Source organism: Drosophila virilis, chromosome 5 (genome assembly GCF_030788295.1).
Source record: "Drosophila virilis strain 15010-1051.87 chromosome 5, Dvir_AGI_RSII-ME, whole genome shotgun sequence".
Lineage (NCBI taxonomy): Eukaryota > Metazoa > Arthropoda > Insecta > Diptera > Drosophilidae > Drosophila > Drosophila virilis.
The window spans coordinates 3018039-3041761 of NC_091547.1; the positions used below are offsets into that span (position 1 = coordinate 3018039).

A 23723-nucleotide genomic window follows, 5' to 3' on the forward strand; every position below is an offset into this window, starting at 1 on the left:
ATATCTAACCTTTCCAATTTAAGCTTTTATTTTATTATTCAGTTCCTTAAAGGGTTATCTGGTTTAAGCCTTTTGTAGTTTGTAAAATAAGAATTTAAAATATTCGTGTTAAAATTACTTCAAATAACATTTCAAATAAATACTTAATCTCTGCCAAAGTGCGTGAATTTCAGTTAAATCTATAAATGACGCTTACAGAAATAATGCAATTTCTATATAGTCCTCTATAGATTTAACCGAGAACTCGGTACTCTTGGAAAATATTTTTTGAAACTATTTGCGAAGCACTTTTAACACGTAAGTATTTTACTTCTTCTTTTTGCCTTTCTTGCCTTTTTTGCCTTTCTTCTTCTTTTTCTTCTTTTTTTTCTTTTTTGGCATAATTGATGTTTTGCGTTTCTTTGGCTCCTCGACTGGAGGCGGAGGCGGAGGTGGCACTTTTTTGGTCTCCAGTTGGCACACTTCGTCGACGATTTTCTTGGAGAAATGTTTCTCGCCGGTTATCGTGCTGACGGGCACCCGATGCCAGTTTTCGATCTTCTGACGTGGATAGATCTCCACGTTGCAGCAGTTGGATAACAGTATCAGATCCTCGTTGCCCGTCACAGTTTCGCGTGCCGCCAGATCCTTTCGGCAGTCTTGGCACTCGCATTTCCGGCGACGTATGCGGAATTTCATTGGAAAAACTCGGCCCACCAAAGTGTTTTCATCCAAAAAGACGGAGTGCTTATACGGGGGTCTTGGTCGCGTGGATTGCACAAACTGGGATTGGGTATTACGGAAGAATACTAGAAACGTTTTTATACATTTTTCTCACCTGCCTCGTGTTAAGCATTGTGCGCTGGGGCCTACATGCTGTGGAGCACAGATTTGGTTCCTTTGCAGCTTGCGCCTCACACAAATTGCAGCATTTCTCCGGGTCCCGGGTGCCACACTCGGCGCACACTTCGACTAGATCTATCCGGCGTCGCACTGGTATCTCGGGCTCCAGAAAGTTCTTGACAACGTTCGGAACGCCTTCGTCCAGTTTGACGGCTTTGTAATCGACACATTGTCCCTCCGACGGTTCCAGGCAACTCCTCGGACATGCTGGCGGCTGCTTCAGAAGTTGTCTCTCGCGCAACAAGCGACAGCTATTGTCGCCCCAGTCATGTACCATAGATGGAAGATTCAAATTTTGAAAAAAGAATTTGAATTTTTATCAAGCTGTTTAAATGTGACTTTCCAGTGAAAGCCATGTTTCCATGTAGAGTCGGACTTCAAGCTGGTTCGAATTCAATTCACACTCATTCATATGCATGTGCACATACACATACACAAATACATATACACATATACATATACACATATGCATATACATATACATATACATAAACATTACATATGCATATATATACGAGCGTACTTGAATGCATGAGAATCGCATAGTAGGGCAGTTTTTTTTACATGATTTCTTTTCATAAATAATATTTAATGCTTTGCGGTTTATAAACGTTGGCAACAATTGTGATTTAATCAAGCACTTCTAAGGAATGTGTTTTTGGAATATTATCTTAACTGATGATAAAGTAACTATTTTTCACCGACGCGCACTTTCTGTATGAGAGATTTGCATTCGGAATCGCGTTGCACGCGATGATAACTGGTTATTCTGCCCAAGGAGGATATGAAATTCTCATCGTGCGTGATTATAATGAGCATAAAATTCGATTGATACTGTCGGCTCTCGACGATGCGATTGAGGGCGTCGCACAGCGACACAATGTTATCTCGATCCAAATTAGTTGTGGGCTCATCGAGAGCGAGGACGCCACAATTGCTGCTAAACGTCTCCGCCAGAGCCATGCGTATGATGAGAGAGCCGAGTACACGTTGCCCGGCACTGCAGCGTCCGCGCATTTCGATCTCTGAATTGTTCTTGGACTGGACCACGCGATAGTTATAGTTCTTGCGTCGATCCGCTGAGGCGTCTTTGTCTAGCTCATCCGTCTTGATCTGTATATAATCGATATCGTTGCCTCTGTAGATCATGCGCCAATATTCCCTTATCAAACTATTTATGTTGTTCATTTTCTCCGCATGAAACTGTATCAGAGCCCATTCGAGCGCTACACGATGCTGGCCCAGATCGTCGATGCCGCGACGCTTGACAGCCACCTCGAACTGGCCGCGCATATAGTTCTTCATGGACTCTTTGTACTTGGGCTCGCTTATTTCCATTTGCAGCTTGGCCACCTGATTGTTTATCTCGCCCTGCTGGCCGAGCAGCTCGCCGCGTCGCACCGAGGCCATATCGCGTCTCTTCATTAGCTCGTTCTTCTCCTTGGTTACGCTGCGAAAGTCCAGATTGCCCAATTGCTTGGACAGCGTTTGACAATTTTCGCTTAGTTCGGCTTCCTTTAACTGCAGCTGCTTCAACTCGCGATTGTCCTTCAGATCGCGCTCCAGGCTCTGTTGATTGAGGCACTCGGTCTTGAGTGTTTCCAGCTGCTCGCTCTTCTCTTGAATTTGTGCCTCCTGGAATCGTATATTAGAGCCTGTTTAGTCATATATCAATAGGTTTAAAGGGCGCATTGGTACCATTTTGTTGAGCTCAGCCTTGATTGAATTTATGGTCGCATCGTATTTGTTGATGGCATTCACCAAATCCAGACTGTCGAACTCTTGCGCCTGTTTCTTTAATCTATTAGGGAAATACATAAATAAAAGATTTGCTGTGAGTTAACGCATTTACTGCCCACCTTTGTATGTCCTGATCGGTGCTCTTGTATTCCTGGTATTTGGTCTGCAATTTCGATAATTGTAAGCGTTCGCTTTCCTTCATGCGCGCCTTTTCGCTTAAGGCTGCGCTCAATCTTTGCTTTATGGGCTGAATCTTCGACCTGAGCTCAGCTATTTCTGTGGTCAATGAGATGAGCATACGCGTCAGCTCGTCCAGCCTTTCCTTCAACTGTGGCAAACTCTGCACGCCCTCCTGCAGCTTTATGCGCTTGTCTTTCAAGCTAAAAACAGAGAAATAAATATTATTTATGCACTTTTCTTATGGAATTTAAATCTACCCATTTCGAAATTCACGTAAGCGATTCAGCGCCTCCATTTGTTGCTCGAAAGTTTGTTGACTTGTCTCCAGCGCCTTGGATTCAGCCTCTAGCTCCTTGGACACCTCAGTTTTTTCAGCCTGCAAAGCCTCCGTGGAGACGTTGGCATCGTAGTTCTCCGGCAATTTGAGCTGGAATGTAGAAAATGATTATTAAAACATATAAATTTAATATGTATTTTGGGTCGACGCACCTTGAGCTGCTCCAGATCTTTTTTAACGCGCACAGACTCCTTGAGCGCCTCGTCCAGCAGCGTCATGTCGCCCAGCATTGCATTGGCCAATTCCACATTGTTTGTGGGCTCGCCGAGCAGCGCCATTAGCGTCTCATATTCGGCCACTATTTCGCCCAGACGCCGCTCAATACCTCGCAGTTCGTCCTTCTTTTTCGGCAGCGTTTCTTTAAGCTCGCTAACCTTATCAATGGCTGGCTTGATTTGCAGCAAGTTTTCATATTTTAATTGCTCTGATTTTAAAGCCTTTTCAGCACGGGTAATATTATCCGGCAGCTTCTGTATCTCATCCGTCAGCTCGGTGGTCAGATCACAAGCCTGTTCAAGGTGAGGATTGATAAGCTACTGGTCAAGATTTATTTGGTTCCATACACACCTCATCACCAGACATATTGTGATGGCACAACGGGCAGCTCGGCTCCTCATCGATCTTTTGAATGTACCTGCAGGGGAATAAATCAAGTTATTGTTAAAAGAGATTTACATATTCGAGTTTATGGCTAACTAACTTCTTGTACATGGCTTCAGCGGACTTGAGAGCACCGTGCTCCAGCTGCAGCTTGGATATGGCTGTCTTGCTGCGCAACAGCAGCTCATCGTAGGGCGTAGCATGGCACTTTTGGTAGATGCGCTCCTCGAACTCTTGCAGCTCCTTCTCCATGCGGGCAATGTCAGCAATCAGATTCTTGCGCTTGATCTCGTGCGACTGTTCGTCCAGCTTATGACCATTGGCCTTGTCGTTCAGCTCTTGGATCTCGCGACGCAACTTATCGTAGGCGTTTTGCATGGCGCGACGATAGTTGCTTGAGATGGGTTCATTGAAGAATTTGCCAAAATGTTCGCTATGTTTGCTGCGCACGCGATGTATCTCCTGATTCTTCTTCTCCAGCTCCTTCTCTTTCAGGCCAATCTCGGCCATCAGCTTGGCTATGGAGCTGAGAAAGGTTAGCTGCTCGTCGAGCTGCTTAAAGCGCTTCTGTTTCTCTGTAATGCTGGCCTTTTTGCCAGCTATCAACTGGCGACAGGCTTCCTGGTTGAAGCTGCGTGTCGTACGCTCGTATTTCTCGTCTGTGTCCGCGATTTGCTTTTCCAGCACCTTGAGCTGATGGAGCGAGGTTTCGATTTGCTTGATTTTCACCTCCAACGATTCGCTCTCGCGCTCGCTGGCCGCTTTCTGCTGCTCCTGCGTGCTGATGCTCTGCTCCGATTTGGTTAGTTCAGTGCGCAGCTCGTCGATCTTGGCCTGGCGCATCTGGTCCGCCTGATCGTTTTGGGCGGCCAGCTCCGTTATCTCGCATTGTTTGCTCATGAGATTCACATCGATGTCGTCCAGCAGATCGGCCAATTGCTGTGGCTCATCAACCACTGCCGCCGGCACACTTATTTGCAGTTGCTGGCACAAAGCGTGAAGACGTTCGGATAGCTGCTGCTTGCATTCCTGCTCGTTCTTCTGCTTCTGCTGTGCCATGCAGCGCTCCTTGTCCTGCTTGGCCAGCGTCTTTTGTTGCTCTGCATTCGATTTGCGCAATTGATTCAGCTGCTCCTCGACATCGGTGCGTTGAAATCTCACTTCGGACATGCGCTGGCTGAAGCTGCGCATTTCCACTTCCAGTTCGACGAGGGAACCTTGGAACGGACTTTTTATGTTCCTCTTAAGGTTGGCGATTTGTTCCACGCAATTCTTGTGCCTGTAAAGAGCGAAATTTATGAAGCGATATTGTTTAATTTAAGCAATTGAAGTGTTCCCACTTGGTGTCCATTTCGACCTTTTGCGCCTGGTATTTGCCAATCTCGAACTCGATATTGCGTATCTCCTGCAGTCGCGCATCGATTGGTTTCACTTCCTCGTCGCACTTGTTGCACTCCTCCTTGATCTCCTCGCATTTTTTCTGGGCCTGCTCCAGGCTCAAGGTTTTCTCGTCCATTTCCTTCTTCAGGTGCTCCAGAAACTTCATGTTGGCCTCTAAAATGGGTATTTGTGAGTTGTTAAAAGTAAAATTTACGACTTGTGCACAACATACCCATTACTTTGAGCTCCTCCATTGCCGTCTTGCGCAATTTAATGATCCTGTCGAGCGCCTTGTTGTACTCGGTTATGCCGAAAATGGCATCGAATTTCTCCTTGAGCTTCTTGGCCTCGTCCAGCGGCCAGCTGGCGTCCTCTTGGTGGCAGAACAGCACACTATTTATAATGGCCTTCGAGACGCCCATGAAATCACTGACAGCCACATCCGTGTTGATGCCCCGAAAGCTCAGCGACTCCTGGCTGTTGGCCTTCGCCGGCTTGCCATCGCTGCCCAGGAAATTGAGCGTGGAGTCGAGCGTTTTAAAGGTGGGCTTGCCCCGCACTATGGACACCTTCATGCTGCGGCAAATGGAGAGGCACATATCGCGACGATCGCGCACCTGCAGCTTGACCTGGGCCAAGGATTCTTTTTTGCCAAAAATCTTTGGATCATGCACAAAACTTTTGCCGCTATCGCTGCCGGGCGGACACTCGCCGGTGAGTGCATATTTGAGGCATTCAATTATTGTTGTCTTGCCACAACCGTTTTGACCCAGGATCAGCGTTATGGGCGATGAAAATGTGATGCTCTAAATTTTAGGGATTAGGAACAGCTCCTAAATTAAAACAAACTATAGACGCTTACCTGGACATCTTCGGCATTCGCTCCAAAGCTGCGTACGCCTTGTATAGATAGTTTTTCAATTGTAGACATTTCTTATTTTTAAATTATTTCACAATTTCCAGAAACAACGCAATTTCCCGGTCTTTCGGCATCTGCTCGGCGATAAAAGCTGCAAGCTGTAATCGATAAGCGATTAGCGGAAGGCATTTCTAACGTAGCGCAATTATGCGCTACGTCGTGCCTATCGCACGACCGCCACAAACAGCTGTTGTGCCTTTTTAAGTTTGGTAGCTATGGTCACACTGCGTGTTTCGTAGCTCTGCGTCGCAGAGCGTTTATTTTTCGCCGTGTCTTACAAGTAATAATAATTAAATGTAAAAAGTGCAATAGCCAATATATTAAACTGCGCAATTTGCAAGTGACGTACACTGTGCGTCGTACTCGTACTCGTGCTAGTGACAGTATTGTGTGGCTGCAGCGTCGTGTGGGTGTTACTGTGTCAGTGTGAGGTGTGTGTGTTTGTGTTAGCGGGGGATAATAAGAGAGGGGCGAGCAACGCAGCTAGTGCGCGAGTGCGAGTGCAAAGCAGGCGCTGCGAAAAATTAAAAGACAAAGGAATTGAATGTTTGCATTAAAAATGATTGCATGCTGATTGCATTGCAACAAACAAAAGAAAATCGACGAGCAAGAATACACCAGAGTGCGTTGTCATTGACGCGGTGCAAGTGTCTATTTTTAACAGCAAAAAAAGTCAAATGCACAACACTGAATGCACCAGCAGTCCCGCATGTGTGCGTGTGTGTGAAACGAAAATAAAACGGGATCTATTGACAGCGACGTTGCCACCCCGCTAAGCTAAAGCTCTTCCAGCCAGCGTGTGCTCATGTAAATGGGGGGAGTGCGACAACGACGTAACGACAATTGCAACATACCCCACGGCAACAACAACAATAACAGCAACTAAATCTTCCACCACCACCAATAGCAGCAGCAACGCCACCACCAACAATAGCAACTGTTACAAACACAAAATCAACAACAACAACAACATTAAGAGAGAAGCCCCGCCAACCCCCTCGCTCGTGCAATAGCCTTGTAAAGAAGTATTTTTACGATTTGCTTTACTCGCCCTTCAATCGTCGTCAGGCAAGGCAACGGGCAACCAAGCGAGGAACGCACACACACACACACGCACACGCACGTACGAGGCTGCCCCTGCTCCCTATTGCCTGGCACAACTTCTCCACCGCCGCCACCTCCTGACAGAGTTGCAATGGACTCGGACATTGAAATGGAATTGGAATCGGACAACGATGGGGAATTTGATGACGATTATGATTACTATAATACAGGTAAGAAGGGGCAGTGTCCAAGGACGCTTTGTGCAATTTATCGATTACAAACGAGCAATCGATTTAACTTAAACGCACACACACAAATGCAGCTTTTTGATTATCTTATTGGACAGCGCCATATACTGTGTGTATGTGAAGTTTGCATGCACTTTGCTTTGGTTATTCACCTCTGTGTCACACACATATACGCACACACACTCAAACATTTCTTGGGCCTAGCATTTTGCATTTAACCTTCTATTTTATAGCATGCACGTAACTTGGCTCTTGACATTCGCCTTTTGAAATTGCCTACCTCCGTTTCCCCCTCGTTGGTGCCCTTCTACTTAAACTCTTGTTTTACCCCAGCGTGTGAGTTGTCCATTTGCTGCGCCGTCTTCCCATTTAAATTATAATTTTAATGTATTTAATTTTGTAGCTGTGTTTTGGTTCGTTACGTTTTGCTTTCTGACCATGAAGCTTAAATTATAAAATTGAACTTGAAATGATCGTTCGTTCAGCTCGGCCAGCGCCAAAACATGCGGGGCCAGCGCTTAGAGCTCTGCTGCTATGATACCCTGTACGCACTTATAACGGGTATATGGCAAATGCGGTAGTGTATGTAACAGTCGGTATTAGGTATTGTTGAACCTTTAAAATGAATAGATCCAAAAGCGAGAGAGTTAAGTTGTTCCGATCCGTCTTGCTGACATCAGGTTGTTTTTGTGCTGGGTAAATCTCAGAGCTGCGTACAGACTATCTGCTAGTCGGTCAAGCTCGACTTGTTTGCTATTTGAATTATTGCCACCTCTGCTTTGTACTCTTTGTACCTGCTGCTGCTGCTGCTGCGTGCTTAAGTGCCCGCTGTCTGACGTCGCGACGACGCGTCGTTCAGTTTCTTCCGTCAACTGTTTTTGACCTGCCTGCTAGCACCCTCTCCCTCTCACCCTCTCTCTCTCACTCTCGTCATTTTTTTAAGCTGATTGTGACGTCATGACTTCATCTTATTTGTAATCGGACGACGTAATAACGGCCTAACGACGTAACGCCAACGTAATATTTGGCCTTCAATCGAATTCCAACAGTCGTAAAAATGACAATCAATTCGGTTTCTCATCCATCAGCATGATATTTTTTTTCTTTTGGTTGGAAATTAGGGCCTGGCTCACAATTTTTCCATTTTCCACTCGGCCCAGCTGTGGATTCTGTGAAGAGAGCTGGAAGCGCAGGTAGCAAACCAATTGAATCAATCGTGGCTTTGCACCTGGTGCACAGTTGGTTTTTCTCGTGAAAAATCAGGGTGAAAATGAGGAAGAGCTGAAAATGTAACCAACATGCTAGGAGCACCTCCTTTGGGTGCGGAGATGCAATAAACCCATGACTTATACACTGCGTAGTAAGTGGAAAATTCAGCATGAGGTTTACTCGACTAGTAAACACCCTACACCGACACACCTTCGACCATGTCTTGTCCCAAATATACTTAAGAGTAGTTACTATGAATTGTTGCTGGATTTGAACCGGAAACCTATCGATTTAAAGTCTCGTCAGTTATTCAACTATATAATATGTATTCTTACTTTGTTCTTGGTGCTAGTTAGTTAGGTGTCTAATTGGATTTGCATACTTTCAGGCGAAGACTGCGATGTCGAAAGACTCGATCCAAAGCGTGCTGATCCCGAGTACTTTGAATACGACTGCCTGACCGTGGAGGACATTGAGAAGCTGCTAAACGAGCTGGTAGAAAAGTTAAACACGATACTGCAAATAACCCCATCGCTGGCCAAGGTGCTGCTGCTCGAACATCAATGGAACAACGCGGCGGTGGTGGAGAAGTATCGCCAGGATGCGAACGCGTTGCTGGTGACGGCGCGCATCAAACCGCCCACAACTGCTGCGGACGCGGCCTCTGCCTCGACGAGCGCAGCGGCGGCACAGCTGTTGCGCATGGGCAGCACGGGCTACAGGACAGCGACAACGTTGTCCACATCCAGCAGTACACACACGACGTCACAGCAACAGCGCCGCATGTGCCCGGTGTGCGCGAGCTCGCAGCCGAACGACAAGTTCTATAGCTTGGCGTGCGGGCATTCGTTCTGCAAGGATTGCTGGACCATTTACTTTGAGACGCAAATCTTTCAGGGCATTTCCATACAGATTGGCTGCATGGCGCAGCAGTGCAATGTTCGGGTGCCGGAGGATTTGGTGCTGACGCTAGTTACGCGTCCGGTGATGCGCGACAAGTATCAACAGTTTGCGTTCAAGGACTATGTGAAGTCGCATCCGGAACTGCGCTTCTGCCCCGGACCCAATTGCCAAATCATTGTGCAATCATCAGAGATCTCCGCTAAGCGTGCCATCTGCAAGGTCTGTCATACGGGCTTCTGTTTCAAGTGCGGCATGGACTACCATGCGCCCACTGACTGCCAGATCATCAGGAAATGGCTAACCAAGTGCGCCGACGACAGCGAAACGGCCAACTATATAAGCGCACACACCAAAGACTGCCCCAAGTGTCACATATGCATCGAGAAGAACGGCGGCTGCAATCATATGCAGTGCTTCAATTGCAAGCACGACTTCTGTTGGATGTGCCTGGGCGATTGGAAGACGCACGGCTCCGAATATTACGAATGCTCCCGCTACAAGGACAATCCCAATATTGCCAACGAATCGGTGCACGTGCAGGCGCGCGAGGCACTCAAAAAGTATTTGCATTACTACGAGCGCTGGGAGAATCATTCCAAGTCTCTCAAATTGGAGCAGCAGACGATCGATCGTCTGAGGCAGCGCATCAATGCGAAGGTCATGAACGGCAGCGGCACCTGGATCGACTGGCAGTATCTGTTCAATGCGGCCGCGCTGCTCGCCAAGTGTCGCTATACGCTGCAATACACCTATCCCTATGCCTACTACATGGAGGCCGGCTCGCGAAAGAATCTGTTCGAGTACCAGCAGGTGAGTTGAAATATGCATAACCATATGCCGAATAGGTTTGTTAACATGTTTGCTTTGCAGGCGCAATTGGAGGCAGAGATCGAGAATCTGTCGTGGAAAATCGAGCGAGCCGAGACGACGGATAGGGCTGCGCTCGAGAATCAAATGGATATTGCAGAAAAGCGTCGCACCACACTTCTCAAAGACTTCTTTCCCATTATTGGAAAGACATAGGCTCTTGCTCACTCCAAATATTAGTTGAAATGGAGCTGCACAAGATTCATAATTCATTTGAATTCGCGTGACTCGCCGCTGACAGTATGAAAGACGCCTATTTTAAAACATCCAAACATAAATGTAGAACTTAACAACTTGTAGCTAATTTTTAAATGAATATTCAAGTGCATATGTAGTTATAATCTAGTTTTGACATACATAAACTACGTCTAATTATTATTATAATAATATAGTTGTGAAATTCGATATCACGCAAAAATCGAACCCAACTGCAATACAACGCCTTGCGCCAAACAATAGGGCATCCAAGCCGAGTGCTGCTCCCCATAGTTTTCCAAAAACATCTCGTATAATATTTAAAACACGGCAAACTCGACAACAACAAATTAACAAAGAACATTCAACGGTTTTAAATCCATTATTGTGAGAGAATTGCAGGAATAAAACATGTTTTAGTCTTAAGTCATATTTACGTATTCTAGCTGCAAAAGCTAAACAGCAACAACAACAACATCAATATTGATAATATTCAAGTATTTGTATCTGTAATTGTAAAGAAAAAGTCTTAAATTCTAAACAAATAATGCAAGGAAATCGACCCGATCATCAAAACTAAGTTCCCCTTTTTCTACATATTGTGGATTGGCATATTAAGCTGAATTATACATTTTAGTTATTAGGTTAACGCTAAGTATGCTTATGCGACTGAATTTAAATTAATTAAATGCAAATTGAAAAACATTACAAAATCCCTTGAATATCTTTTTTGCAAAAGGATTTCAAATATTCCTAAGCTCTTGTCCCGAGTTGACTTTTAAAGCAAGATGTTTCATATTAACTCTTCTTAATTAGTTAGTTAATTAGTTTTTTAAGTTACGAGTTTATTCCATAGCATTATTTCTTTCCTTTCTTTCCCTTTTTACCCTTTTTACTTTTCCGTTTACTAATGGTCAATTTGTCAATTGATTTGGCGATTATGTCCACAACTGGCGGCAGTTTCTTGGGTTCCAGTTGGCATATTTCATTTATTGTTTTCTTTTTCATCTTGCTGTCGCCGGTTATGGATAGGATGGGCACCCGGTGCCAGTTCTCGAGTGCCCTGTTGTGATATACCTTGACATCGCAGCAGTTTGTGAGCACAACCACGTTTGAGTTGTCCGTAATGGGATCACGGAAGTACAGCTCCTTTCCACAGTCGCTACAATGGTTTTTTATGCGACGTAAGCGAAACTTGACGGGAAACACACGTCCAGCTAACGTTTCACTATCCACAAAAAGACTGTGCTTATACGTGGGCTTCGGTCGAGGGCGTTTCGTCCACTAAAAATCAGAAAATTAATTATGTATAGATCGAGTTTGGGCTAGCTATAATACCTCTTCCAAGTGCAGCTTTGTGCCGAGCGGTCTGCACGCAGCTGAACATAAGTTATTTCTTTGGGTACCATTTTGGGCGTCACACAAGTTGCAACACTTTTCCGGCGTGTTTTCGGCCAGGCCGCAGCACTTGGAACAGAGCGCTTTTGTGTCAATTATCCGGCGGATGGGCGGTTCCGGCTCGAGTATGGCTTTCACAACGCTGGCCTCCCGGTTAACCACATCGACGATTTTGTAGTCGGGACATGGTCCATTCAATGGATTGAAACAATTCGCTGGACATTTGCGTGGTAAATTTTTACTCAATATTTCCTTCCATTTGCAGCAACTGTTTTCCGCCATTGAATGAACTGGTGGTGGTTGGATGGTGTTACGGATGGAAAAGAAAGGATTGGCCTAACGCATTTGGTAAAAGAAATTTAGATGTCAAGCTTAATACATATATAGCACAAACATTTGTCAGAAAATATGCAAAGTAACCTAGATTTACAACAAAAATGTATTTCAATGTTGCATTACAAAACGAAACCGTTAATGCTTCAAATGTGAAAATATCGATATATCGATTGCCAGTTAATAAAGTGACCAACACTGCACACTTTGCGATTTCCCATACTGTATTTATATTGGTCCACCACTAAATTTAGCGCTAAAAAATTTGATTGCGGTACATTTTGGCTCGAAATTATTAAATGGAGTTGCCGTTGTCCGATTTTAGTTTACGGGATTTGATACGCGATCTTTACGGGCGTGCGTTAAACATCAAAGGCACCAAACAGGATCTACACGATCGCCTATTAACAGCACGCCACGAAAAGGCCGAGGCTCAAGCACAGGGCTATGTGCGGCCCGGAAGACCACCAATTGCAAAGTTTGGAGCTTGCGTGCAGCCAGATGATTTTGCAGAAATCGAGAGCATGACGGATGATGAGTACGCAGCGTTCTCCAAAAGGGTGCAGTGGAGACTGCGCCGCATACACAAAACGTACAATCTGGACGGCCTCGAGTACTATCATCCTGGGGTTTTGCATCGAATTGATCGGACCAAGACGTATACGCTTAATATGAGTGAGTTTTGGGTGCGTTTGGAGCCGTATATCCATAAGGTAAGTCACAAAATTACAATTATAAGCAAATTTATAAAATCATATTGGCAGATCTTTGTGGTATTCCTATCACGCACCAATGGCGAGGAGCAGCGTCTTTGCTATGCCAGAAGCTTGGCAAGAGTGCGCGGCAAGCATATGGAGCTGGAGCAATTAAGGATGCCTGTAAGCTATTGAGATGTACATAGAATCTATATACATTTGAGACTTGGACTAATCAGTTTTCAATTATGACAGCTAATCACAAACGATGAAATTGGCCGCGTTCTAACAAACATATTGCTTGAAATCGAGCACAATGGACTGGAGAATTATGTGGCCATTGTTGTAGCTAAGCAGAAACTGCACATGCAAGCGCTGCGGGAGGTTGCAATGGTAGCTAAACAACCGCTGCCACAGATCGTTTTGGATGCGTGCCACCTGCATAACTCCTTTGAAAAGCTATTCTGCGCGAAATCTGCGCGCTGTTTGCACCGGCTGCAGCATGAGCTATTTGTTAAGAGCACCTATACGGAACAGCTGGACGAGCTGCGTAAAAACTACACACAAAATGTGTATGCTGATGGTCTACTGCAGGAGTTTATAAAGCCCCTGCCAGAAGTGTTGTTAGCCATGTGGAAGATTGAGGAACATAGAGACAAAACCATTTCATTGGCTCGCTTAAATAACGAAAGGCTAAATGCATATAGCGCACAAGTTCAAATGGATCTGGCGCCCATTACATTTGAGGAGTGCTCAGCTGGCGCTGGCCTCTTGCAATTGATACTCTTCGACGCCTTGTGGTGCCTTGGCGATGCACATGAAATAGAGCAAAATAATGCTATTGCCATACTTGAGCCTCAGCTGCCAGATGAATGGCTGCCCTTATTGAACTAAGGGCTTATACATATGCCTATATACGAAAGTTTAACGACAAACGTCAAACGCATATAAACTTTATGATCTTTATTGTGGCAAATGACGTCAGAGGACAAATATCTTAAATATCTTCTCCAATTTTTTGCAATTGAAGTGTGCTGCCTAGATCTTTTAATGTGATATCCTCCAAGCTCTTTTTCGTTTCACCAGTCTCCGTTTTTACTTCATCAAATATTTTCAAATGTTTGGCATGATACCAAACCACAATATTCATGAAACCACCCATCAGTATAAAAGAGCCAGCCGCAAGATTCAGCGCATATCTAGAAAACACAATTGATTAATGCAACACACACATATTCAAGTGCTTATAATTCTTACCTTAAAGACTGCGTATCATATATCCAGCAGTTACCCTTATTGCTGCACGTCTTGCCCCAGACTAAGCAATACTTATCTATCAGCCAGCCGTAGAAAATAGGACTCGGAATGAAGCCCAACAAAGATGCTACCATGCTGCCTACACCTAAAGCAAAACTTTTGTCCTCAGGTGGTATGCAACGCAAGGCTATAAGCAAGTTTGTGGATTTACTGGAGGCGCCGACTAGCTTGAGGAAACACATGACGCCCAGGAAGATGAGAAACTGATGGAAACAATCAACATGGCAAGCTCCATCCACTGCATATTGTAGCTGAAAAAGAGGCCAATAAGTTAAGAGATAAGACTCCATCCTTGGTGCTGCTTACCTCGGAACCACCTGTTTTGTTTATTGGATTTATACAATCACAGCCTGTGAACAAGGTGCGTCCCAGTTGATCCTTGGTTTTTTCGGTGCAGCCGGCATGACAGGCGGATATATAGGTGACATTCTCTGGACTGCAGATCGGAGCGTAGTGTACGTATTCACAGTGGCAAGAGGCGATGCAGCTGTCGCTGGTCGCCATGGAACTCAACTGATCGCTGCCCTCGCAGCTAATGAACACATAGAGCAGAATGCCAGCCACGGTCAAGAAATCCACAGTTGCATTCCAAGCAGCCATTGCCCTTGCACTGGGCTTATATTTGGACACTAAGTAGCCAGAGAGGAGTACGCCCACAGCTGAGAAGCCTAGAGCTACAGTTCCAGTAGCCATAGTAGCCACGGAGGCCGACTGCTGATACTGCGTCTCAATGTACTTCGGCGTGAATATCCAATATACCATGTAGCCAAAGAAGTACAGGATTGAAGCGCACGTATTGTATACGTATACCTTGTTGGTTGCTAGGAGTTTTACAGATTGCCACATGTCGCTCAATGAGTGATCCTTGTGTTCGATTGGATTTTGCTTGCCAGCTCTTTCCAATTTTAGGCGTCTCGCTTTTGAGCTGGGCAGCTCCTTGGGAAACAGACTCATTAGGATTGCAATCACAAATGTGATAGCTGCCAAAATAAGCCAACCCAGCCACCAGGCGCCCAACCATCTGGGATCTTCGATCTTGATTAAGGGCTCCGCTGTGGGATCAATATACCAACGTAGGCAGAGCGAAGCTAAGGAATATCCAATAGCAGGACCCAACATGCGTAGAAATGTGGAGAAACCTAAAGGGAATCGGAAAGTGAGTAGTTCCAATCCATATTTATTCCCAAAAAGAAAACTGTGGGGGAAATTCTAGTCATAAATTTATGGACTTACTCAGCATGGCTGGCGTTTTGGACTTGGTGGTGTTATCATCCATGTAGGCCAGGCCCACAACAAGAAAAAGCGCCTGTCCAATGCCCAATATGAATTGTGCCAGAAATAATATGAATTGAGGTACCCAAACACTATCCTCCTGTATGCAGCTGGAATCCTCCGACATGCAAAGTTTGTGGTCTCTGTGTGCCCTGTTTAAATTTCCAGTTAGATTTTGGTAGTCTCCATAATCACGAGTCAGCTTCAACGCATCCTCGCCAGCGCCATAGATAAAGTGCAGCGAGCAGTTCAATAAGCAAAATATAACGATCGTAAATAGACCTAAAAAGGGGGCTTGCTTTAAAAAACTGATGAACCCTATTGATTATGGTTAAGCTAACCGAAGCCCATCCAGCGTGGTCGATGTACTTTGCGTAGATAATAGCCTGTTAGGGCCGAGGCAAACATGGTGCTCATATCGTTGCCAACCGAGATGATGCCCAGCGTTTTTGTTGGTATCTTATAGCGCTTCTCCAATGTTGTAATTGTGCCATTGAAGTAGGCAAAGCACATGGCCATAAAGCAGCCAGCTATGCCATATATGGTTACATACATGGCTTCCGTGGCACAGCTAAAATGGGTCTGTGTAAAATTCGTTAATTATAGGTAGATTTTCAGAAATACCTTTGCAGAAAGGCTCCCCTGAATATCCAGAAACCGCACGTAATATCTTGACTATCATCTTCTGTTTCTAAAGCTGAAATCTTTGTATCCTTGAGCTCCTGTTCCTTCCTTTCTATAGCTGATTGCTTGTCATTATCTGCTAAAAATGGGGACACCTCACTCTGATTCTTATTATCGACGCTCATACTGGACTTGCTCCATTCAAGCGCTCGACTGAACTGAGCCTTATTCGTGCTACAAATTCATATGAGCTTACATTTGTCTCGACATTTAACGTCAATAAAACTAAGAACCTTCAGATTACGCGGCTGCAGTTTATGAATGTTACAGCTTAACTCCCGTCATGATAAGACCTTTGGCAACCTATGCAGCACACAGATAAAACGATAATATAATTATTTTATCTAAGCGTATCTCGTTTCTCTATCTACCAAATGAATTTCATCAATTCCTTCAACAAGTTCTACTAAAAGCTACCTGTTAAGATTCAACAGCTCAAACATTTACCTTCTTCAGAATGTGTACCAATACCATATTTTTATCGTTGTTTTCACAGATATAAAGATTGAGTTATTTTCAAAGTAATCTCGTGGATATGTGCTATCCACAAGCGAGCAGGTCTTTAAAAAGTAAGGAGCGATTTTTTCTTAATTTCCTTTAAGTTTAGGCTTCAAATTTACAAAAATGCAGAACAATTTTAATATTTCATTCATTTGATAATTTATTGAAATATTTTGTTAAAAATCGGTTCTTCTTAAAATGTTGTTTAATAAGTCTCATAGAGTTAATTCGTGTTTAAAATTCAAAGATAACATTGATCTTAAAGTTCTTCCGTTTCTTTGGATACCTTAACTACTTGGAATTTGGACGTAAGGTTGAAACTGTCTGCCTTACCATCCGATTTATCGGTTTCCTTTTGTTCCTCATCGAATATCAGAAGGTCCTTGGCATGATACCACACGCCAATATTTAAGAGGCCACCCAATAATATGAAAAAGCCTGAAGTTAGGTTGAATGCATACCTGAAAGTTAGTTAAATGTAGGATTAATTAGAATAATTGCATATAAATGAAAGACTTTACCTTAAGGAATGCGTGTCATAAAGCCAACAGTTGCCCTTGTTGCTGCAAGTTTTGCCCCACACCAAACAGTATTTGTCCAAAAGCCAACCAAAGAAAATCGGACCAGGTATAAAGGCTGTCAGCGAACCAATCAGGCCACCCAGACCCAGAGCAAAGCTTTTGTCCTCCGGCTCTATGCAGCGCAGTGATATAAGAAGATTGGTGGATTTGCTGGTGGCACCGACGAGTTTCAGGAAGCACATGACTACCAGAAAGACGATGAACTGTCTAGTGCAATCCACAGGACAGGCACCATCCAATGCATACTGAAACTGTAAAGCACAAACAATAAGAGTTGCAAAAGCTAAGCAGCTCCTTCCACATGTGCTGCCTACCTCGGAACCACTTGTTGTATTCGTTGGATGTAAGCAAGCACAGCCTGTGAACATGGTGCGTCCCAGCGGAGTCTTGCTGCTGCCCGTGCAGCCGGCATGACAGGCGGATATATAAGTAACATTATCCGGACTGCAGATTGGTGCGTAGTGCACGTATTCACAGTGACAGGATGTGCTGCAGCTGTCGCTGATCGCCATGGAGCTTAGCTGATCGCTGCCCTCGCAGCCAATGACTACGTACAGCAGAATGCCAGCCACGGTCAAGAAGTCCACAGTCGCATTCCAAGCAGCCATGGCCCTTGCACTGGGCTTATACTTGGACACTATGTATCCAGAGAGGAGTACGCCCACAGCTGAGAAGCCTAGAGCCAAGGTACCTGTAGCCATGGTGGCCATTGATGCCGATTGCCTATATTGGGTCTCAATATACTTTGGTGTGAATATCCAGTAGGCCAAATAGCCGAAGAGATAGAAACTGGTGGCGAATGTGTTGTACATGTAGACTTTGTTGGCTGCCAAACGTTTTATGGAGCGCAACAAGTCGCTTATGGAGAGGTCCTTGTGTTCCTTGGGATCTTGCATGCCAGTCGCTTCCAATTCTAAACGTCTCGCATTCGCGCTGGGCAGCTCCTTGGGAAACATGAACATAAAGAAGGCAATGATAAAGGTAATGACAGCTAGTATAAGCCAGCCGAGCCACCAGGCGCCCAACCATCTGGGATCTCCGGGCTTGATCAGGGGCTCCAAATTCGGTTCTATATACCAACGCAGGCAGACAGAAGCTAGAGAATAGCCAATGGCCGGTCCCAGCATGCGTAGGAAAGCGGATATGCCTGAAGGAAGGGAAGGGTTCTATTAGAATGGTTGTAACAAAATGCAAGGATTAGTTGGTCTGATAATCTGAAACTATTCGTACGAAAGACAGACATGCTTCGTATACTGTAACTTAAAAGATATTTAGTCTACACACAATTTCTTGTCATGCTTACTCAGCAATGCCGGTGTCTTGTCCTTTGAGGTGTTATCATCCATATAGGCAATGCCCACTGTCCAGAAGAGGGATATTCCAATGCCAGCTACAAATTGGCCCACAAACAGTACAAGTGGCGGCACCCAGGTGCCATCCTGTTGTACACAGCCCGATTCCTTGGTCATGCACAGTTTTTGCTCCTTATGTGCAGTTGTCAGGTATTCGCTGATGTTCTTAAAGTCACCATATTGCCGGGTGAGCTTCAGAGCATCCTCGCCAGCGCCGTATATAAAGTGCAAGGAGCATGTGAGCAAACAGAATATAAAGATTGTGAAAAAACCTGAAATTCCACTTCATTTAAAAGAACAAAAATCAACTGGGATTGATTGAAATGAATTTACCAAAGCCTATCCAGCGCGCGCGATGTCCTTTGTGTATATAGTAGCCCGCCAGGACGGAGGTTATCATCATGCTTATATCATTTCCAACAATAATCATGCCAGACATTTTTGTTGGTATTTTATAGCGTTTCTCCAAGGTCGTGATAGTGCCATTAAAGTAAGCCAGAGACATGGATAAAAAGCAACCGCCAATGCCGTAAATTACGACAAACAATTTTTCGGTAGCTAGCCTGCAAATGTACATACATATATGCAATTGGCTTGGAGAGCCTTAGCATTACGTATTCTCCAGCTTACCTCTGCAGCATTGATCCTTTGAATATCCAAAATCCGCATCTGATATCCTTGTGCGGTTTTTCCTTAGGCGGTTTTCCATTGTTGGACTTGGCAGACGCATCGCCTAGGAACGGCAGCCCCTCCGCTTGTTCTTGTTTCTTGTCGAGGCTCATTTCCAACCGATTCCATCAAAATTGTAAACTAGACTAACTGCAAACTATTTCTGGGCAAGTATATCTAGGCAGCAGTTCGCGAAGGCATCCATAAACCACAGGTGATAATTATTGCCTGAATCTTATAAAACTTTGGGCTGTCGTATCTTGTATACCTAATCTAATCTTTTAGCACAAATGATGCTGAAATGTTAGTGTCATTGTGTGCGATTTTCTATATTGCTTGAGATTTTAAGATCTGAATATCGTCGAAGATGAGACAGCAATATTGATGAGATAATATTAAAAAGGTATAACTTATTTTGAAAGGAACAAAAAGAACGCTTAAAATTATGATTGTTCTTAAAAGTAGTATAACATTGTTTTTCTTAAAAAATACTATGCTGGACTTGAACCGGCGACCTCTCGCTAGATGAGACAGCAGTATTGACGAGATAATATTAACATTTATAGCATATTTTCAAAATCTGGAACCACAACGTAATGGAGCAAAGTTTTGACTGTTGTTATAACATCGTGTTACTTGACAATTGTTCTGCTAGGTTTGAACCGGTGACCTCTCGCTGGCTAAGACGGTCACATTTACAAAGCTAGCTGAAATGTTTCGTCCACTTGAAGGTCAATTTTTGAGATTAAAAACGAAGCTTGCCTTGATTCCCAATCAGTCAATCAGCCAGAACAAACTCTTAAATCTATAAGAATACTCGCGTGCCAAGCAAAGCAAACATTAAGATATTATATATACTCATTCAGCATTGCAAAATTTATATATCTATATATCTATCTCTGCAGAAGGTGATAAGCCCAAACTAAAAATCATCAAGTAAACAAGCGTGTGTATTTAAATATTATTTATGGCGCCTTGGCTCATTCCGAATCTTTTTTATCTCGCAAGATTTTTGGTTTAATTCAAATTGTTCTGGTTTCTTATGGTTTGTCTCTTCGTCCTCTTCCTCGAATATCTTTAGATTCTTAGCATGATACCAGACACCAATGTTCCAAAAGCTGCTAGCCAAAATGCACGAGGCAGACAAGAAATTGATCGTATAGCTGCAATTATAAAAAACGATTTATATAGTTATGAAAAAGTGAATGTTTTTAAAAACTTACCGCAAAGATTTGGTGTCATATAGCCAGCAGTTGCCGTTGCTGCCGCATGTTTTGCCCCAGACTAGACAATTGTTGTCCAGAATCGCGCCAAACACAAGGGGACTGGGTATAAAGGCGAGTATGGCGACGATCATATTGCTCAGACCCAAAGCAAGGCTCTTATCCGCCGACGACACACAGCGCAAACCCAACAACAAGTTGGATGTTCTTCCCGAGGAACCCACGAACTTAAGAAAACACATGACGCCCAAGAAGATGAGAAACTGGTTGTAACAGTCCGCCGGACATGGACCTTGTCGGGCAAATTGGTGCTAATATAAAGGATATTTACGATTAATAAGTTGGTGGTTTGAATCTTCAGTTAAAAGAAAGTTGATGGTTCGAACTTGTCTTAGTTGTTTTTACTCTAAAAGCGAAATAAGTTGCCTCCCCGATTAAGTCCAACTATGGTTTATCCTATATAAAATACTAATAATTATGATGAATTATCTAGAAGACGTGGTTCAAACCTTAGGTTAGAAGAAAGTCAATGGTTCGAACTTGTTTTAGTTGTTTTTACTCTAAAAGTGAAATAAGTTGCCTCCCCGATTAAGTCCAACTATGGCTTATCCTATATAAAATACTAATAATTATGATGAATTATCTAAAAGACTTAAGTTAAAAGAAAGTCGATGGTTCGAATTTTACTTAGCTGCAGGCCTGTTTAGTCGGTTCTACTCTAAAAGTCAAATAAGTGGTTCTACTCTAAAAGTAAAATAGTGTACTATGTAAAAGACTTGGTTCGAACCTTAGGTTAAAACGAAAGTCGATGGTTCGAATTTGACTTAGTTGAAGGGTAGAAGACTTACCTCAGTAGCATTCGCTATATCCGAAGCGCCAATGCACTTGCAGCCTGTGTATATGAATTGACCCAGCTCATCCTTGGTTTTTTCGGTGCAGCCGGCGTGACAAGCAGAGATGTAGGTGACATTGTGTGGACTGCAAATCGGAGCGTAGTGTACATATTCACAGTGACAGGAGGCGGTGCAGCTGTCATTGCCGCCGCCGCTTGGAAACATGGATGTCACCTTATCGCTGTCATCACAACCGATCAGCACATAACTCAACAGGCCCAGCACTGTAAATATATCAACAATGCCATTCCAAGCGGCCATTGCCCGTGCACTGGGTCTATGCTTGGAGATTACATAACCGGAGAGCAATACGCCAGCTGCCGAGAAGGCCAAAGCAACGCTGCCCGTGGCCATGGTTGCCGTGCTGGCCGACTGCTGATACTGGGTTTCAATATACTTGGGCGTAAACATCCAATAGGGCATGTAGCCAAAAACGTAGAGTATGGAGGCCATGCTATTGTAAATGTAGATCTTGTTCTTGGCCAACCGCTTGACGGCCTGCAGCAGGTCGCTGAGGGAGAGCTCTGTTAGGGAATTGCCGCCAGACTCATGACCGTTAGATTTTAATCTCCTAGCTCGGGCGCTGGGCAGCTCCTTGGGAAATATGTATAGAAAAAAGGCAGACAAGAGCATTATGATGGTCAATGGGATCCAGCCAAGCCACCAGGCGCCCAGCCAGCGTGTATCCTCATTGGTAATGAGCGGCTCCAGCTGGGGATCTATATAAAAACGCAGGCAAACAGAGGCCAAGGATAAGCCAAAGGTTGGGCCCAGCATGCGCAGGAAAACGGACCAACCTGTTAAAGAAAATGAACGCAATTCAGTAGCAAACTGAGGCTCAAGATGTCAAGATCACCTACTGAGCATTGCGGGCGTCTTGGCTTTGCTTGAATTATCATCCATATATGATATGCCCAGCGTGTAGAACAGAGCACAACCGATGCCGGATATAAACTGTCCGGAAAATAACAAAACTATGGGCGCCCAAAGGTAGGCCTCCTGCTCACAGCTGGATTTTCGTGCCTGGCAGAGTGTGTCATCCGTGGCGTTCAACTGATCCGCTTGCACATATTCACGAGTCAATTTCAAGGCATCCTCGCCGGGGCCATAGATGATGTGAGGAGAAGCTGTTAGCACGCAAAAAAACGCCATGACGACCAGACCTAAAGGCAAGTGTGTCTTTTAGTTAGGGTCTATATATTGGAAATCCCCCTGCGGAGGGTATTAGGATTTTCTCAAGAGATTTGCACCGCATAGAACAAGAGATTTCAGACTTCATAAAGTATATATATATTCTAGATCCGGATCCTTTTCTCTGGGCAGGCAGAAGGTACTTCTATAACATAAAGTTGCCGAGGCAACGATCGCTTGAGGAACAAGATCGTGACCAAACTAGGCATTTATTAGTTTCACGATGTTTCTTACATATAAGCAAACTGCAATAATATCGGAAGAATGTATCCAAAACTTGTCTGTTCATCCAGATATATTGCTGTTATCCAGCAATAACATATATCCACATAGTTGCGCATTCTAAGGCACATTGCTAAAAGAGTATTGAATGTTCGGCGTGCCGAAGTCAGCCGTTACCTAAGGCAATATATCGGGGCCGATGTCCGCGACCCGCATAGTAGCCCAACAAACCGGAAGTTAAAGTTGTGCTAATATCAGTGCCCACGATAATTATGCTGGTCGTTTGCGAGGGTATCCTATAACGTTTTTCCAGCGTGGTAATTGTGCCATTGAAATATGTAAATGCCATGGCTACGAAACATCCCGCGATGCCGAAAACCACGGCGAACACATATTCAGTTGCCCAGCTATAATACGGGGTATTATGGGGTATATTATATTATATGTATGCGTATTCACTTAATACCTTTGCAGTCGTGGACTCTTGAATAGGCCACATTGGGTATCTGCAAGCCGATCGCCCTCATCCCTTTTCGATTTGGGAGCCTTTAGGAACTCAGTTGCTTCATGCACCTCATCTGCCATTGTCAAACTACTCAGTCCAACTGCACTTTGGCAATAGCTATAGCCAAACTATAAACTAGAGATTCCTGCCCAAAATGCAGTTCGGACTGTACGTCTATATAGATAATAGCCATGTGCATGCTTGCAATTTATAAGCTAATCCCAAGTTAATTCTAAATTTTGTTAGATAAGTTCTGTGTAGTATCTTGCTGCTATATATGCTTTATGCACTGTCGACTGGCATTTATGTACTTTATTTTAAATTGTTCAAATACAGACATGCGTTTGATATATAAAAATACCTATGGCTGCATATATACAGTG

General features: G+C 44.2%; 8 protein-coding genes across 9 annotated transcripts; 2 read left to right on the forward strand and 6 right to left on the reverse strand.

The window, feature by feature from the left end:
- Positions 1-5: 5 nt before the first annotated feature.
- On the reverse strand, positions 6-1331 carry LOC6636361 (uncharacterized). Its single transcript, XM_002059854.4, has 2 exons — positions 818-1331; positions 6-762 (listed from the first exon to the last, which is right to left on the reverse strand). The coding sequence occupies exons 1-2, from the start codon at positions 1157-1159 to the stop codon at positions 307-309; spliced, it is 798 nt and encodes a 265-aa protein (XP_002059890.1). The 5' UTR covers positions 1160-1331; the 3' UTR covers positions 6-306.
- Positions 1332-1450: 119 nt separating this feature from the next.
- Positions 1451-6140, reverse strand: rad50 (DNA repair protein rad50). The gene is made up of 10 exons (XM_002059855.4): positions 5982-6140; positions 5352-5925; positions 5080-5293; positions 3840-5018; positions 3707-3773; positions 3292-3648; positions 3060-3229; positions 2742-3002; positions 2581-2683; positions 1451-2517 (listed from the first exon to the last, which is right to left on the reverse strand). The coding sequence occupies exons 1-10, from the start codon at positions 6048-6050 to the stop codon at positions 1573-1575; spliced, it is 3939 nt and encodes a 1312-aa protein (XP_002059891.1). The 5' UTR covers positions 6051-6140; the 3' UTR covers positions 1451-1572.
- Positions 6141-6256: 116 nt separating this feature from the next.
- On the forward strand, positions 6257-11217 carry ari-2 (E3 ubiquitin-protein ligase ari-2). The gene is made up of 3 exons (XM_002059856.4): positions 6257-7312; positions 8928-10252; positions 10313-11217. The coding sequence occupies exons 1-3, from the start codon at positions 7234-7236 to the stop codon at positions 10463-10465; spliced, it is 1557 nt and encodes a 518-aa protein (XP_002059892.1). The 5' UTR covers positions 6257-7233; the 3' UTR covers positions 10466-11217.
- A 111-nt stretch (positions 11218-11328) lies between these two features.
- Positions 11329-12320, reverse strand: LOC6636364 (uncharacterized). The gene is made up of 2 exons (XM_002059857.4): positions 11843-12320; positions 11329-11788 (listed from the first exon to the last, which is right to left on the reverse strand). Exons 1-2 carry the CDS (start codon positions 12182-12184, stop codon positions 11363-11365), a joined length of 768 nt encoding a protein of 255 aa, XP_002059893.1. The 5' UTR covers positions 12185-12320; the 3' UTR covers positions 11329-11362.
- Positions 12321-12466: 146 nt separating this feature from the next.
- Positions 12467-14623, forward strand: LOC6636365 (uncharacterized). 2 transcript variants are annotated; one of them, XM_015168448.3, is made up of 3 exons: positions 12467-12948; positions 13000-13128; positions 13186-13314. In XM_015168448.3, exons 1-2 carry the CDS (start codon positions 12535-12537, stop codon positions 13123-13125), a joined length of 540 nt encoding a protein of 179 aa, XP_015023934.1. In that variant the 5' UTR covers positions 12467-12534; the 3' UTR covers positions 13126-13128; positions 13186-13314. The 2 variants fall into 2 exon arrangements, with proteins under 2 accessions (XP_015023934.1, XP_002059894.1); XM_002059858.4 differs by having other exon boundaries at positions 12468-12948; positions 13000-13113; positions 13186-14623.
- On the reverse strand, positions 13879-16439 carry LOC6636366 (solute carrier organic anion transporter family member 74D). The gene is made up of 6 exons (XM_002059859.4): positions 16144-16439; positions 15861-16090; positions 15481-15801; positions 14554-15386; positions 14188-14498; positions 13879-14129 (listed from the first exon to the last, which is right to left on the reverse strand). The coding sequence occupies exons 1-6, from the start codon at positions 16326-16328 to the stop codon at positions 13928-13930; spliced, it is 2082 nt and encodes a 693-aa protein (XP_002059895.1). The 5' UTR covers positions 16329-16439; the 3' UTR covers positions 13879-13927.
- A 423-nt stretch (positions 16440-16862) lies between these two features.
- On the reverse strand, positions 16863-19460 carry LOC6636367 (solute carrier organic anion transporter family member 74D). Its single transcript, XM_002059860.4, has 6 exons — positions 19268-19460; positions 18971-19200; positions 18589-18909; positions 17600-18432; positions 17226-17536; positions 16863-17165 (listed from the first exon to the last, which is right to left on the reverse strand). Exons 1-6 carry the CDS (start codon positions 19417-19419, stop codon positions 16964-16966), a joined length of 2049 nt encoding a protein of 682 aa, XP_002059896.1. The 5' UTR covers positions 19420-19460; the 3' UTR covers positions 16863-16963.
- A 783-nt stretch (positions 19461-20243) lies between these two features.
- On the reverse strand, positions 20244-23449 carry LOC6636369 (solute carrier organic anion transporter family member 74D). The gene is made up of 6 exons (XM_002059862.4): positions 23302-23449; positions 23013-23242; positions 22283-22585; positions 21378-22219; positions 20530-20840; positions 20244-20469 (listed from the first exon to the last, which is right to left on the reverse strand). The coding sequence occupies exons 1-6, from the start codon at positions 23418-23420 to the stop codon at positions 20268-20270; spliced, it is 2007 nt and encodes a 668-aa protein (XP_002059898.2). The 5' UTR covers positions 23421-23449; the 3' UTR covers positions 20244-20267.
- Positions 23450-23723: the final 274 nt, after the last annotated feature.

Coding starts and splice junctions, on each gene's coding strand:
- LOC6636361 (XM_002059854.4), bottom strand. CDS start 1,159: ATGGTACATGACTGGGGCGACAATAGCTGTCGCTTGTTGCGCGAGAGA. Junction 763..817: donor CAATGCTTAACACGAGGCAG/GTGAGAAAAATG, acceptor ACCCAATCCCAG/TTTGTGCAATCCACGCGACC.
- rad50 (XM_002059855.4), bottom strand. CDS start 6,050: ATGTCTACAATTGAAAAACTATCTATACAAGGCGTACGCAGCTTTGGA. Junction 5,294..5,351: donor GGAGGAGCTCAAAGTAATGG/GTATGTTGTGCA, acceptor TACCCATTTTAG/AGGCCAACATGAAGTTTCTG. Junction 3,003..3,059: donor TTACGTGAATTTCGAAATGG/GTAGATTTAAAT, acceptor CTCTGTTTTTAG/CTTGAAAGACAAGCGCATAA.
- ari-2 (XM_002059856.4), top strand. CDS start 7,234: ATGGACTCGGACATTGAAATGGAATTGGAATCGGACAACGATGGGGAA. Junction 7,313..8,927: donor TTATGATTACTATAATACAG/GTAAGAAGGGGC, acceptor GCATACTTTCAG/GCGAAGACTGCGATGTCGAA. Junction 10,253..10,312: donor ATCTGTTCGAGTACCAGCAG/GTGAGTTGAAAT, acceptor TTTGCTTTGCAG/GCGCAATTGGAGGCAGAGAT.
- LOC6636364 (XM_002059857.4), bottom strand. CDS start 12,184: ATGGCGGAAAACAGTTGCTGCAAATGGAAGGAAATATTGAGTAAAAAT. Junction 11,789..11,842: donor CAAAGCTGCACTTGGAAGAG/GTATTATAGCTA, acceptor TCTGATTTTTAG/TGGACGAAACGCCCTCGACC.
- LOC6636365 (XM_002059858.4), top strand. CDS start 12,535: ATGGAGTTGCCGTTGTCCGATTTTAGTTTACGGGATTTGATACGCGAT. Junction 12,949..12,999: donor TGGAGCCGTATATCCATAAG/GTAAGTCACAAA, acceptor TCATATTGGCAG/ATCTTTGTGGTATTCCTATC. Junction 13,114..13,185: donor TGGAGCAATTAAGGATGCCT/GTAAGCTATTGA, acceptor CAATTATGACAG/CTAATCACAAACGATGAAAT.
- LOC6636366 (XM_002059859.4), bottom strand. CDS start 16,328: ATGAGCGTCGATAATAAGAATCAGAGTGAGGTGTCCCCATTTTTAGCA. Junction 15,387..15,480: donor CAAAACGCCAGCCATGCTGA/GTAAGTCCATAA, acceptor GATTCCCTTTAG/GTTTCTCCACATTTCTACGC. Junction 14,130..14,187: donor TATGATACGCAGTCTTTAAG/GTAAGAATTATA, acceptor TGTGTTTTCTAG/ATATGCGCTGAATCTTGCGG.
- LOC6636367 (XM_002059860.4), bottom strand. CDS start 19,419: ATGAGCCTCGACAAGAAACAAGAACAAGCGGAGGGGCTGCCGTTCCTA. Junction 17,537..17,599: donor ATACAACAAGTGGTTCCGAG/GTAGGCAGCACA, acceptor TGTGCTTTACAG/TTTCAGTATGCATTGGATGG. Junction 17,166..17,225: donor TATGACACGCATTCCTTAAG/GTAAAGTCTTTC, acceptor ACTAACTTTCAG/GTATGCATTCAACCTAACTT.
- LOC6636369 (XM_002059862.4), bottom strand. CDS start 23,420: ATGGCAGATGAGGTGCATGAAGCAACTGAGTTCCTAAAGGCTCCCAAA. Junction 23,243..23,301: donor AAGAGTCCACGACTGCAAAG/GTATTAAGTGAA, acceptor CCCGTATTATAG/CTGGGCAACTGAATATGTGT. Junction 22,220..22,282: donor CAAGACGCCCGCAATGCTCA/GTAGGTGATCTT, acceptor TTTCTTTAACAG/GTTGGTCCGTTTTCCTGCGC.